At 43.2% G+C, this 13,316-nt stretch overlaps 1 protein-coding gene across 1 annotated transcript in view; it reads left to right on the forward strand.

Annotated features, from left to right (window-relative positions):
• HSD17B2 (hydroxysteroid 17-beta dehydrogenase 2) overlaps window positions 1-13,316 on the forward strand; it is a 77,260-nt gene that overhangs the window by 60,933 nt on the left and 3,011 nt on the right. The window contains exon 4 of the mRNA XM_008689781.2: window positions 10,456-10,593. Within this exon, the coding sequence (XP_008688003.1) occupies window positions 10,456-10,593 (138 nt within the window). The remainder of the gene's footprint in view (window positions 1-10,455; window positions 10,594-13,316) is intronic.

Consider the following 13,316-nt stretch of genomic DNA (forward strand, 5'->3'; position numbering starts at 1 on the left):
GGGGGTTTGGGGAAGAACTGAAAGTTCTGCCCCTCAAATTACCTGGTTGGTTTCCTTGGCAACCAGTCCCCACCCTCATTAACATAACACAAGACATCTGCTGCTGTCATCACTTAGGAAATTCCAAGGGTTTTAGGAGCTCTGTGCTAGAAATGGGTCCAAGACCAAATAGGTATCTCTTATTATAAATCACAGTATCACACAGCCTCAGGCTGAAAGGTTGCAATATTTCCATTCCCTGATGTCTTAATAGGGCATTCACTTGCAAAACCCTTTGACTCCCATAATTCCTATGTACCCGCATGCTAGCTTTCTAAAACTACATCAACAGTATCAACGACATGAAAGCTGAGTTAATTCACTTGCCAGGGAACAAAGTCATTGAATATTTCCCTGAGACAGATAAACTGTGTGGGGGAATGTGGAATCTTTGGGGGAGGGGGTCATTACAGTCATGGTGGCTACACTAAGTAAGGATAGAAAGCGTGCAGTTAGAAAGTGTGGAAATGATGTGTTTTGGAGTAGTGCTGGGGTCTGGAGTGGACAGCCAAGAAGAGTTCTTGAGACGTCTTTGTTGCAAAAAAGTGGTTTTAGTAAAACAGGGGGACCAGACCTAGGAGCAGAAAGAGCTGCCGTCTTGGAATTGTGAGGAGCAACTGATGATATACTTTAGGGTTGGGGAAGTAAAGACAAAGAGAAGTTCTGAAGGGATTTTCATATGCTAAGGAAGACTCCTGGGATACTGGAGGCCTTGCCAGTGTCAAGCTAAAGTTGTTTTTCCCTCTAGCAAGGCTTAATATTAACATTAAGTTTGCTGGAAGAGCCTTACACTCTGCCTGCCTCAAGCATTTGTCAATGACAGTGGGTTATAAGGACCTTTAATTTTATCTACATTTCCTCTGCTTTTGTTTCCCACATCAGAAAGAGTCCATAGGTCTATACATGGTTGGTTAAAATAAGTCCCATTGTTGACTGGGTAAGTAAGTCACCCCAAGTGTTTATTAGAATTAGCTACTTAGAATCTGCTGTGGGAACCCTAACATTCAGTTTTGATATGTCCTAAGTAAGTACTGCGCTAAGCGCAAAGTTTTGTTTTTACATTAGCTGCGTCTGTAATGGGGGTACACGTGGGGTGGAGTGAGAAATGATATAGTTTTGGAATATAGGTGAGGTTTGGTGGGGTGAGATCTGGAGCTGATGGCCAAGAAAGAATTCTGGAGATGTCTTTGGTGCAAAAAGGTGGTTTTATTAAAGCACGGGGATAGGACCCGTGGGCAGAGAGAGTTGCTGGACGGGGTTGTGAGGGGTGACGGGTTATATACTAGGGAGTTGGGGGAGGTAAGGAAAAGGAGGGTTTCAAAGAACCTACAGAGGATCTCCAAGATACTGGAGGCCTTGCCATTGTCAAGTTCAGGTTGTTCTTCCCTCTAGTGAGGCATTAACATTAAGGCGGTTGGGAGCTTCCTGGAGGAATGTCACACACATCCTACCCAGGAGGGGGGGGGGTTTGTGGGGTGTCAGCTTGTGGTTTGTCCTCAGCTTGCCTTCTGCTTCCTCATCAGGAAAGAAGTATGCCGTCACTTTAAATGTGGTTGCAGCCTTGGCAGATATTTCTAAAGCTCTAGCTCGTCCAGGAGGCTTTTCTCATATTTTAAGATTTCAAATAAGCCAGACTTACTTTTTGGCCTCCAATGGCAAACTTCAAAAACTTACATTTTTAGTTTTATTTACCAAAGGTTTAGAAGACTTTATGGACCTTTATTCAGCCAAAGACCTGCATGGGACCTAAGCAGTTCTCCCTTGTTAAGCCTGTCTTCAAGGGAGTATGTATTTTTTAAACCTTTATTTGGAAATAATTACAGATTCACAGGAAGTTGCAAGGATATGTACAAGGAAGTCCTGTTTACCCTGCAACCCACCCCCCTAATAACATCTTGCATAACCACAGAATATCAAACCACAGAATACCAGAATGTGGAGCAGCCACTCTGGAAAACAGTATGGCGTTTCCTCAAAAGGTTAAAAATAGAGCTACCCTATGACCCAGCAATTGCACTACTAAGTATCTATCCGAAGGATGCAAACATAGCGATTTGAAGGGGCACCTGCACCCCAGTGTTTGTAGCAGCAATGTCCACAACAGCTGAAGTATGGCAAGAGCCCAGATGTCCATCAACAGATGAATGGATAAAGAAGACGTGGTTTGTGTGTATATATGTATATGGAATGTCACTCAGCCACCAAAAAGAATGGACTCTTCCCATTTGCAACGGCCTGGACGGAACTAGAGGGTAGTACGCTAAGTGAAACAAGTCAGTCAGAGAAAGACAAATACCATATGATTTCCCTCATGTGGAATTTAAGAAACAACACAGATGAACACAGGGGAAGGGAAGGAAAAATAAGTAAGACAAAAACAGAGAGGGAGACAAAGCATAAGAAACTCTTAACTCTAGGAAACAAACAGGGCTGCTGGAGGGGAGGTGGGTGGGGGATGGGGTAACAGAGTGATGGGCATTAAGGAGGGCACGTGATGGAATGAGCCCTGGGTGTTAATGCAACTGATGCATCACTAAATTCTACCTCTGAAAATAATAATACAGTATATGTCAATTAAATTGAATTTAAATTTAAAAAACAAAACAAAAAAAACCTATGTCACGGACATTGCCACAGTACACAGACTTATTCAGATTTCACCAGTTCTATCTGCATCTCATCATAGTTCTGTGAGCTTTATCACATGTAGAGCTTCCCGTAGCTACTAACACAATCAAGACACAGAACGGTTCCATCACAGGGATCCCCCAAGATACCCCTTTTTAGCCACATCCACTCCCTCACCGCATTCCAATCCCGACAACCATGAATCTGTTCTCCATCTCTATAATTTTATTTCAAGAATGTTATAGAAATGAAACCATACAATATGCAACCTTTTGAGACTGGCTTTCACTCAACTAATTTGAAAGGAATATATTTTGATCCAGGTTTATACAGCTCACAAAAACTCTCCTTCTTCCAGCCCAGCATTAGAAAGTATCTTTAATTCCAGTTCCCCAAACATAACGTATCTTACCCCCCACATCTGTGAGATTTAGATCAAGGGCAAACACTGCCAGGTCTCTATTCAACCTCTGAGATCATATGCTCCTTCTACAGCCAAAACAAGAGATTAGGTTTTTTCAGATCTCAAGCTGTTATTAGCATTTACATGTCCAGAGGATAGAAATATACGGAAAATTTTCAGAAATGTTCTCTAGAAGTGTTTAACCACCCTGTCTGCACATTAGAATCACCTGGGGAAGCTTTTTAAAAATTCCAGTGCCTACGATGAACCATAAACCAATTAAATCACATGGGAATGGGGGGAGGAATAGACTTTCTTTAAAGCTCCCCAGGCAATTACAACTAGCTACTAAGTGTGAAAACTATTGCTCTAAAACAATTAGCTGCAATAGATGGTCTCAAAATTTGGGCTCACAGGAGTAAACCAGGTTCACCAGGGGAATGTGGGAACACAAAAGCCCAGGCTCGTTCCTCTTTGAAGGACCCTGACCTCTGGGTGCTTCATTAGCCCCCCCAAGTGATTCTGATCCCCCCAAAGTTGAGAACCACTGACTCAGAAACACTGTCCTCACACTAAAATGACCTGCAGAGTTTTATTTAAATACTGATGTTCAGGTCCTCCTGCCAGAATTTTTTTATTTCATTGCTCTAGGGTAGGGCCTGGGCATTAGTTTCTTTGCTTTTTGTTTTGTTGTATTTTAATGTTCCTAAGGTGATTCTAATGTGCCCACTGAGTTATATACCATGGATCAGGAATTAAAAAACAAAATTTAAGGGGCACCTGGGTGGCACGGCGGTTAAGCGTCTGCCTTCGGCTCAGGGCGTGATCCCGGCATTCTGGGATTGAGCCCCACATCAGGCTCTTCTGCTATGAGCCTGCTTCTTCCTCTCCCACTCCCCCTGCTTGTGTTCCCTCTCTCGCTGGCTGTCTCTATCTCTGTCGAATAAATAAATAAAATCTTAAAAAAAATTTTTTTTTAAATAAGCACAAAGTGTATTTTCATCTCTCTGGGCATTCTGGTTTTATTTAATGTCAGCTAGGGGATGAGTATGTAAGTGTCCAAGACTTGGCCTTCTTGGAATTACATCAGTACTTTGTATGGTCATTAAAGCTGTAACCCACACATTTACCCAGGGTCGTGCGTTCCTTACCAGTTCTCCTCGGTCCCCATAGATAAGCCCCCTGTTTTGGGAGTCAAGTTTTCCCCTAGAAATGGAAATAAACTTACCAAGTTCTTGGCAACCTCTTGGCTTGCTGCCTTCTGGCAATAGGATTTTAACCTGAATGGAGCAAAACCAGAAATTAATCAGTCTATCCGGACAGGCAATGAAGGGGTGCGTAAGGTCAGGAAGGGAGCATGTCCTGAGACCCTGTGAGGCTCTTGGTTAGTGAGACTTGGACTTTGCACTTACTTCATCTTATGCCCCCCAGGAATCTTAGACACTACTAGGAAATGTTAACAGCAAGGTTGAATCTATGAGGTTGAACCTTACAGAACTGCCATTTTGTAGGTCAGAAATGGTCTAATAATGGCAATTTCGCAGGGTTCAATGTAATACAAAAGACGAATGTGTCTTAACTGTTTTGTCCAAAGCATATTTTGTTTAGATTGATAATATGGGATATGATAAATTCTTAGCACCTGTCATATCATCCATAACACCGAATGTCACCATGAAAGCACATATTCAGAAATATGTAACCAAAACCCTAACATAATAGTTCCAGGCTTAGTATTCAAAAGAATCACTTGGATTGGTATCAGTTGCAGATTCTGATTCACTAGGTCTAGGGTGGGTCCTAGAAATCCACATAAACAAGTACTGTTGTGAGAGCCTGAAACAGGTGCACTCACTACTCTAAGAAATACCAAACATATGGAACCTTTTGGGCTATTGAGAAATTCTGAAAGCCTTGAGTAGCAGTAACACAAGAAGGCTCTTATAGCGAGCTTTGTGCCAGGCACTATTCTGTTAATATATTTGACCTTCGCAACAGCTCCGTGATGCATATGCTATCATCATTCTCAGTTTCCAGATGAAAAGACAGAGGTACATAAACATAAAATGACTTTCCTAATTTTAATTGATTTTACTTATCAGTGACAGAGCTGGAATTTGAACCTAGGCAGCGTTGGCTCCAAATCGGCTCTTCGCCACGGCCCTCTGCTAACTGACACGGTAGCCAGCCAAGCTCCCCTCATCTGTAAAATCGTGGAGAAGTGAGAAGAGTGTAACTCTGTAAACTGGGTTGCAAATTAGAACAAGTTGCTTTAACTTCTTGGGCCTTTCCCACCAGTAAAAGGAAAAAGTCGGGTTTGGAACTCTTTAACAGTCTGTGAAACTAACACTTTAAAAAGTATCAGCTGGAGGTGCCTGGGTGGCTCAGTCTGTTAAGGGTCAAGCTCTTGATCTCAGGTGTGTGAGTTTAAGCCCTGAGTTGGGCTCCATGCTGGGCGTGGAGCCTACTTAAAAAAAAAAAAAATCAGCTGGTTATCTGAGGCAAGACAGGAACCAGAGTTTAATGGGGTTTTGTTTGTTTGTTTTTTGGTTTTTTTCCCCCTGCCCCCTCCAGAGTTTAATGTTTGATGCCAGATGCTATATTGAAATTTCATCAGTTAAGCCTCAGGACTCTTTCTTTTAAGTGACAGGGTCAAACCTCAAACTAACAAAGACAGAAGAGGGAAAAGGAATTAATTAGCTCACCAACTGACCTGAACTCTTAAGATGGGATCATCATACTCTTCCCCCCACCTCCACTCCTGCTTCCCTTCACAATCCCCAACTTACAACTCTGTTCTCCCGTTCTTGCTCCTCCAGAGGAGCTCCTTTTCTTACCTTCTCCAGTGTAGTAGCAGAAATGACTCCTGGGAGTTCCGGTTTTCCACCATTATCATACTTACAGAGCCAGGAATAAACAATAAGGTCATCTCCCTTCCACTGGCCTCAGGACTCTGGCTCAATTGAGGGCACATGCTCAGCTCCAGCCCAATCTCCTAGTCCAGGGAATGGAGTATTGTGATGGGTCAGTCTGCCTCTTTCAATGAGAAAGACAGACCATTAATTGATAGTCTTCCTACAAAAACAGGGAGGTAAGGGTGAGTATTTCCCAAAAGGAAATTATGTGAGCCAGACCAAAGTTTTAATAATCATGTAAGAATAAGGATGATATTTGAATTTTTCTAGGTCTCTTTTCTTCCATGCCTATGTTCTCCCCATCCCCCCCACAAGTTTTATTGAGATATAGTTGACATATAATTTTAGTTTAAGGCGCAAAATATACTGATGTGATATGTGTATAATTGCAAAACGATTCCCGCAAAATGTTAGTTACCACCCATCACCTCACATAGATACAACTTTTTTTTCTTGTGATGAGAACTTCTAAGATTTACTCTCTTAGCAAATTTTCAAATATACAATACAGTATCATTAACTATAGTTACTATGCTGTACATTATATCCTTGGAACTTATCTATGTTATAACAGGAAATTTATACTTTTTGACCACCTTCACCCATTTCACCCCACCCTCCACCTCTGGTAACCACCAACCTTCTCCTTACATCTATGAGTTTGTTTTTGTTAGATTCTACATCTAAGTGAGATCATACAGTATTTCTTTGCTTTCTGACTTATTTCACTCAGCATGATGCCCTTAAGATCCTCAAGGTCTATCCATGTTGGTGCAAATGGCAGGATTACCCTCCTTTCTAATGGTGGAATAATATTCCATTGCATATATATATTAAGTTTTCTTTATCCACTTCTCCACTGGTGGACACTTGGGTTGTTTCCATGTCTTGGCCATTGTAAATAATGCTGCAGCGAACACAGGGGTGAAGATGTTATGCTCTTTTTTAATTGAAAATTTTCAGATCATCCATAGATTTACCTTAAGTATTAAGAAAGAATAGAGAGAGATCTTATATACCCTTTACCCTGTCTCCTCCAATGGTTAAATTTTGCAAAACTATAGTACAATATTATAAGCAGCATAATAATAATGATAATCTACCAGTGTTATTCAGATTTCCCCAACTTTACCTGTACTTGTGTGTATTTGGTCCCATACATTTTATCACCTCATTTTCCTTTTAACTGCATTGTATGCTTTCAGATCAAGGCTAGATAATCAGATTTAAGGCATGGAAATAGCTAATATCTCTACTAGGATTGTTCTTTAAGAAACCAGCTCATGATCATTGCAGTCATGCTTTCTTAGTGTGCAAAAATGAATTCAGTGTTTTATAGGGGTCCAGGAAGAGGTAGCAGAAAGCCTATCAAAGAAACAATGGTTTTTTCTACCCACTACAGATCAGAAGGTGATGCCTTCAGTAACCCCTAATAAATGATCTTTAATAAATGTTAGATGTGACTATGAGCCATATTTTGTTGTCTCAAATACACTGCCAACTTTAATTTGAGGATAGAGGTAGGACCCAGGCCAAGAGAACTCAGGGCTAGGAAGATGTTCTCCCATGGATGAAACATACCTAACTAGAAGAATAAAAGAGACTCTGGCAGGGGAAAGGAATCATTTGCAAAGTTCTGAAATCAGAAGAACAAAGACAAGCACATATAGGAAACTGGACCCATGTTTAGTTTGCTGAGAAATCACCAAAGGCTGGGAAACCTGGTGGGACAGGGATGCCTGTTAAGAGCAGGGAACACAGGAAGTCTTCCACCCATGCCTAGATAGTTGCACAAATGTCCTGGGGGAATTAGGCAGAGAAAAATACCCGTGAAGTCATCTTTGCCTGTTCCTGATGTGTCTATGGTCTCTGGAAGCCAGGTGGTGGTGTTTTCTTTCTTTCTTCCTCCCTGCCTTCCTCCCTTCCTTCCTCCTTCCCTCTTTTTCTTTCCTTCTTCCTTCCTTTCTTTCTTTCTTTCTTTCTTTCTTTCTTTCTTTCTTTCTTTCTTTCTTTTTCCTTCCATTTCTTTTCTTTTCCTTTCCTTTCCTTTCCTTTCCTTTCCTTTCCTTTCTTTAAAAAATTGAGATATAATTGACATACGATAAACTGTTCATACTCAAAGGACACAATTTGTGGGGCTCCTGGGTGGCTCCATTGGTTAAGCATCTTACTCCTGGTTTCAGTTCAGGTCATGATCTTGGGGTTCTGGGATTGAGTCCCACATCGGACTCTGCTTTCCATGGGGGCATCTGCTTCCTCTCTTCCTCTCCCCCAGCTCATGCATTTTTTCTCTCTCTCTCTCTAAAATAAATAAAATAAAATCTTTAAAGTACACAATTTGGTAAGTTTAGACATGTATGTACCCAGGAAACCATCACCACAATTAAGATAGTGAACATGTCCATCATCCCCAAAAGCTTCCTTGTCCCCCTTTCTAATCCTTCCCCCACCCCACTGCAGGTAACCACTGATCTGTTTATGACTGTAGATTGGTTTGCATTTTCTAGAATTTTAAATATATGGAATCATATAGCACATACTGTATTTTTCTTTTTTCTTTTCTTTTTTTTTTTTTTAAGATTTTTTTTTTTATTTATTCGACAGAGAGAGAGACAGCCAGTGAGAGAGGGACCACAAGCAGGGGGAGTGGGAGGGGAAGAAGCAGGCTCATAGCAGAGGAGCCTGATGTGGGGCTCGATCCCATAGCACCGGGATTACGCCCTGAGCCGAAGGCAGATGCTTAACCGCTGTGCCACCCAGGCGCCCCTGTTTTTTTTTTCTGGTTCTTGCATTCACCATAATTATTTTGAGACTCCTCTATGCTATTGTATGTCAAGTTTATTCTTTTTTAAGGATTTTATTTTTAAGTAATCTCTATGCTCAACACAGGGCTCAAACTCACAACTCCAAGATTAAGAGCTGCATGCTCCACCAACTGAACCAGCCAGGCGCCCCTCAATGTCATTCCTTTCAATGAACTTTTTAAAATGGCTGAGTTGTCTTGCATTGTATGGCTGTGTCTGAGTTTGTTTAGCCATTCACCCAGAGCTTGCTTCTTTGCCTAGAGAAATCTTGGCCAAAGCTGGTCCAGTCATCCTGGGCTCCCCATGAGGTCCCCTGCCTGTTGTGAGCCCTCACTGTCTTCAGCCCTTCCCAGTCTCAGTGTCTTCCAGTTCGAGAACATCAGGAACACATCTGTATTCATTTCCTAGGGCTGCTGTAATAAATTACAGGGGCTTGAAACAACAGGAATTTGTTCTGTCACAGTTCTGGAGGCCAGAAGTGTAAAATTAAGGTGTTGGCAGGGCCAACTCTCTCTAAAGGCTCTAGGGAAGAATGCCTTTTTGACTCTCCCAGCTTCTGGGGGCTCCAGGCATTCCTTGGCTTGTGGCAGCATTCCTCCCATCTCTGCCTCCAACCTCACGCGGTCTGTTCCCCCGTTTCTCTGTATGACTTCTTTTCTGTCTCTTACAAGAAAACCCATTATTGAATTTAGGGGCCATCCTGATCTGGGGCGGTCTCATCTTGAGACCTGTACTTTAATTACATCTGTAGAGACTCTTATTCCAATTAAGGTCACTTGACTTCTTGGGATCCCTTTGCTTCTGCTTTCCATAGCTCCTCCTGAACACGAGGTGCAATGATAGCCCCAGTTTAAGGATCAGTTTCTCCCAGCTTCTAAGCTAAGTGTGCTCCAGGTGCAATAAAGAGCATCATCCCAGCCCTGAGTAGCCCTCCTAGAATAGGCCCTTTCTCCACTCCAAAGATACCCCGCGGTTTCCTATGGTGTGCCTTACTCCTTGTTTTGACAAGTATTAGATCCAAGTTGTTCAACCACAGGTGCTGGAATGGGCTGACCAGTACCCCTCCTCTGGATATGTCCACCCAGAACCTTAGAATAGTGGTTGGCCAAACTGGAAGTTCGGTGGGGGTGGGGTGGGGGGGTGGGTAGAGCCTCTTTATCTCACCTGAATCACATTTAGCTTAGAAGCCAGGACAGATTGACGCTTGGTTGTCGTTGGACCAGCTGTGATGGAGCAGCTATGGAAGGCAGAAGCAACAGAAGCCAGACCATGGTTGTGACCAGAATAGGCACTAACCTGGGTACAGCGGGCCCTTGCCTGCCCTTTTTCTGCCTTAGTCACCACTGATACCAGTTCCTGAAATGCAGTAGGTCCTGTTTAAACACTTAGTGGATTGGGTGCCTGGGTGGCTCAGTTGGTTAAGTGTCTGCCTTTGGCTCAGGTCATGAATCCAAAGGTCCTGGGATCGAGCTCCCTATCTGTTTCCTTGCTGGGCAGGGAGCCTGCTTCTCCCTCTCCCTCAACCTGCCATTCCCCCTGCTTGTGCTCTCTCTCTCTCTCTTTGTCAAATAACTAAGTAAATCTTAAAAAGAAAGTAAATAAACACTTAGCGGATGAACAAATGAAAACATTAGACTGATTTTTTTCTCTCTCATTATTCCCATAGGAGGGGTCCCAATGGAAAAGCTGGCAGCCTATAGCTCATCCAAGGCAGCTCTGACCATGTTCTCAGCAGTCCTGAGACAAGAGCTTTCCAAATGGGGAGTTAAAGTCTCTGTCATCCAGCCCGGAGGCTTCAGAACGAGTAGGTGTCTAAGCCCAAGAGCCCCTCAGTGTTCACCCTGAAAGGGATGCTGAAGGTCCTTCTGAAGTGGTTTTGGAATCTAGGTGAAGTTTGGTGGGGTGGGGTCCAGAGCCAATGGCCAAGAAAGAATTCTGGAGATGTCTTTGGCGCAAAATGGTGGTTTATTAAAGCACGGGGACAGGACCCATGGGCAGAGAGACCTGCTGCACGGGGTTGTGAGGGGTGACTGGTTATATACTTGAGAGTTGGGGGAGGTAAGGAAAAGGAGGGTTTCAAAAGGATTTTCATATGTTAAAGACTCACAGGATTCTGGAGGCCTTGCCATTGTCAAGTTAGGGTTGTTTTCCCCTCTAGCAAGGCATTAACATTGTTCCTGGAGGAACATCACATGCATCCCACCCAGGAGTGTGGGGACTGGGGGACTGTTGCAGGATGTCGACATGTGCTGTGTCGTCAGCTAGCCTTCTGCTCCCTCAACACTTTGTTCTGACAGAGTTCAAAGTGAACCCCTCAGTGGTTGGCCAAAGAGGGGTTGGGATGGATGGGCCTCTTTTAAGAATAAAGGGGCAAGAGCCAGGTTCTTCAATGTTTGGTTGCTCCCCTGGGTCCTTCCACAAGGGAATTAAGTTTGTTTGTTTGTTTGTTTGTTTTAAAGGTTTTATTTATTTATGTGACAGAGAGACAGCCAGTGAGAGAGGGAACACAGCAGGGGAGAGGGAGAGGAAGAAGCAGGCTCCCAGCCGAGAAGCCCGATGTGGGGCTCGATCCCGGAATGCCGGGATCGCGCCCTGAGCCGAAGGCAGACGCTTAACGACTGCGCTACCCAGGCGCCCCGGGAATTAAGTTTTGATGTCATATGTTTTTCAAACACTATCCTCTCTTCTCTGAAACATATGACCTGCCTCCTTTCTACCCTGGAAGGAGATGGCCTTCCTCTCCTCTCCCCTCTCTGAATTTCTGAACCTTGAGCAAATGCAGACTGCCCCTATGGCTCAGTCCTAAGCTCTGGGCCATCAAACTTTTTTGATTTAAGTGAAGATGTAAAAAAAGCATGCTTAAAAAAAAATAGGAAGAAAATTAGGGGCGCCTGGGTGGCAGAGCGGTTGGGCGTCTGCCTTCGGCTCAGGGCGTGATCCCGGCGTTATGGGATCGAGCCCCACATCAGGCTCCTCTGCTGGAAGCCTGCTTCTTCCTCTCCCATTCCCCCTGCTTGTGTTCTCTCTCTCGCTGGCTGTCTCTATCTCTGTCGAATAAATAAATAAAATCTTAAAAAAAAAAAAAAAGAAAATTAAAGGAAAAAAAAAAAAGCATGCCTAATAAAAGACCACAAACTGGGAAGGATTGCTAACACTAAAGAACAAACTCTGAAGATCTGAATGTTAACAAAACCCACAAGCTAAAATCTGAAAAAAAGCCCTGAACTTTTGTCCTGAAGCACTTGGCAGCCTGGATCCCACAGAGTTGTCCAGGAGGAGCACGGCTCAGTTGAGGAGTGGTTCTGGGAGGGAATCAGAGAAAGAAACCAGTGGCACACAGGTTGTCAGGCTAGACCACTGCAGCTGGAACGGGGGGAGGAGGAAGCCTTGAAAGGGGCTTCCAAACTGGGGGCTCCCTGCGCAAGGAGAAGAATGGAGCAGAGTTGTTGGAATAGGATAGTGGGCCAAAGGCAATACCAGATGTGACAGATTGAGAGACCGGGACAGAAGGCATGGCAGAGAGGAAAGCCGGCTGACAGGTAACATAAGGGGAAAGTGATGAATTTGACTTTGAACCTGGCAGGAAGGTTGAGGGTTTGATGACACAGCCAAAGAAAACTTCCAACACAGATGTAAGACTCCATTTGGACCAGAAAGCAACCCTGCAGTTAAGTTACAGTTTTGAGGATTCACCAAAATTGTTAGAGCTAACATTTTGAGGGAGCTGGTCTTAAAAGTGCTAGTCACTTTCCATACATTATTCCCTGACGTTGTTGATCTTATTATTACTACTGTTACCAGTAGTAGTAGTAGTATTTTTAAAGATTTTATTTTTGGGACCCCTGGGTGGTTCAGTTGGTTGAGTGTCCAACTCTTGATTTTGGCTCAGGTCATGATCTCACGGTCATGAGATTGAGCCCTGCTTGAGATTCTCTCTACTTCTTCCTCTGCCCCTCCCCCCCAACGCATGCATGCACGCATGCACTTTCTATAAATAAATAAATAAATAAATAAATAAATAAAATCTTAAAAAAGAAAAAGATTTTATTTTTAAGTAATTTCTACACCCACGCTGTGGGGCTCAAACTTTCAACTCCAAGACCAAGAACCACATGCTCTATCACTGAGCTATCCAGGTGCCCCTTATTTTTATGTTTATTTTAAAAATTTGTTTATTCATCTGTTTGTTTGTCTTTAAAGATTTAAAGAAATTTTTAGATACTTACTACACCCAGTGTGGGGCTCGAACTTACAACACCGAGATCAAGAGTTACATGCTCCACTGACTGAGCCAGCCAGGTGGCACACCCCCCCCCATTTTTTAAAATTGAGAAATATATCATATACAGAGTTTAACAAATTACTATAAAAACTCATGCACTTAACACCCAGATCAAAAAGTAAAGCATTGCCAGCCCCCAGAAGCCCCCATATGATCTCTAGTCTTAGCCCTCCCTGTCCTCAACATGTACCCACTTTCTTACTTTTTGTAACAACTTTTCATTTGCTTTTCTTTACAGTGTTACA

Source organism: Ursus maritimus, unplaced genomic scaffold (genome assembly GCF_017311325.1).
Source record: "Ursus maritimus isolate PB19 unplaced genomic scaffold, ASM1731132v1 scaffold_19, whole genome shotgun sequence".
Lineage (NCBI taxonomy): Eukaryota > Metazoa > Chordata > Mammalia > Carnivora > Ursidae > Ursus > Ursus maritimus.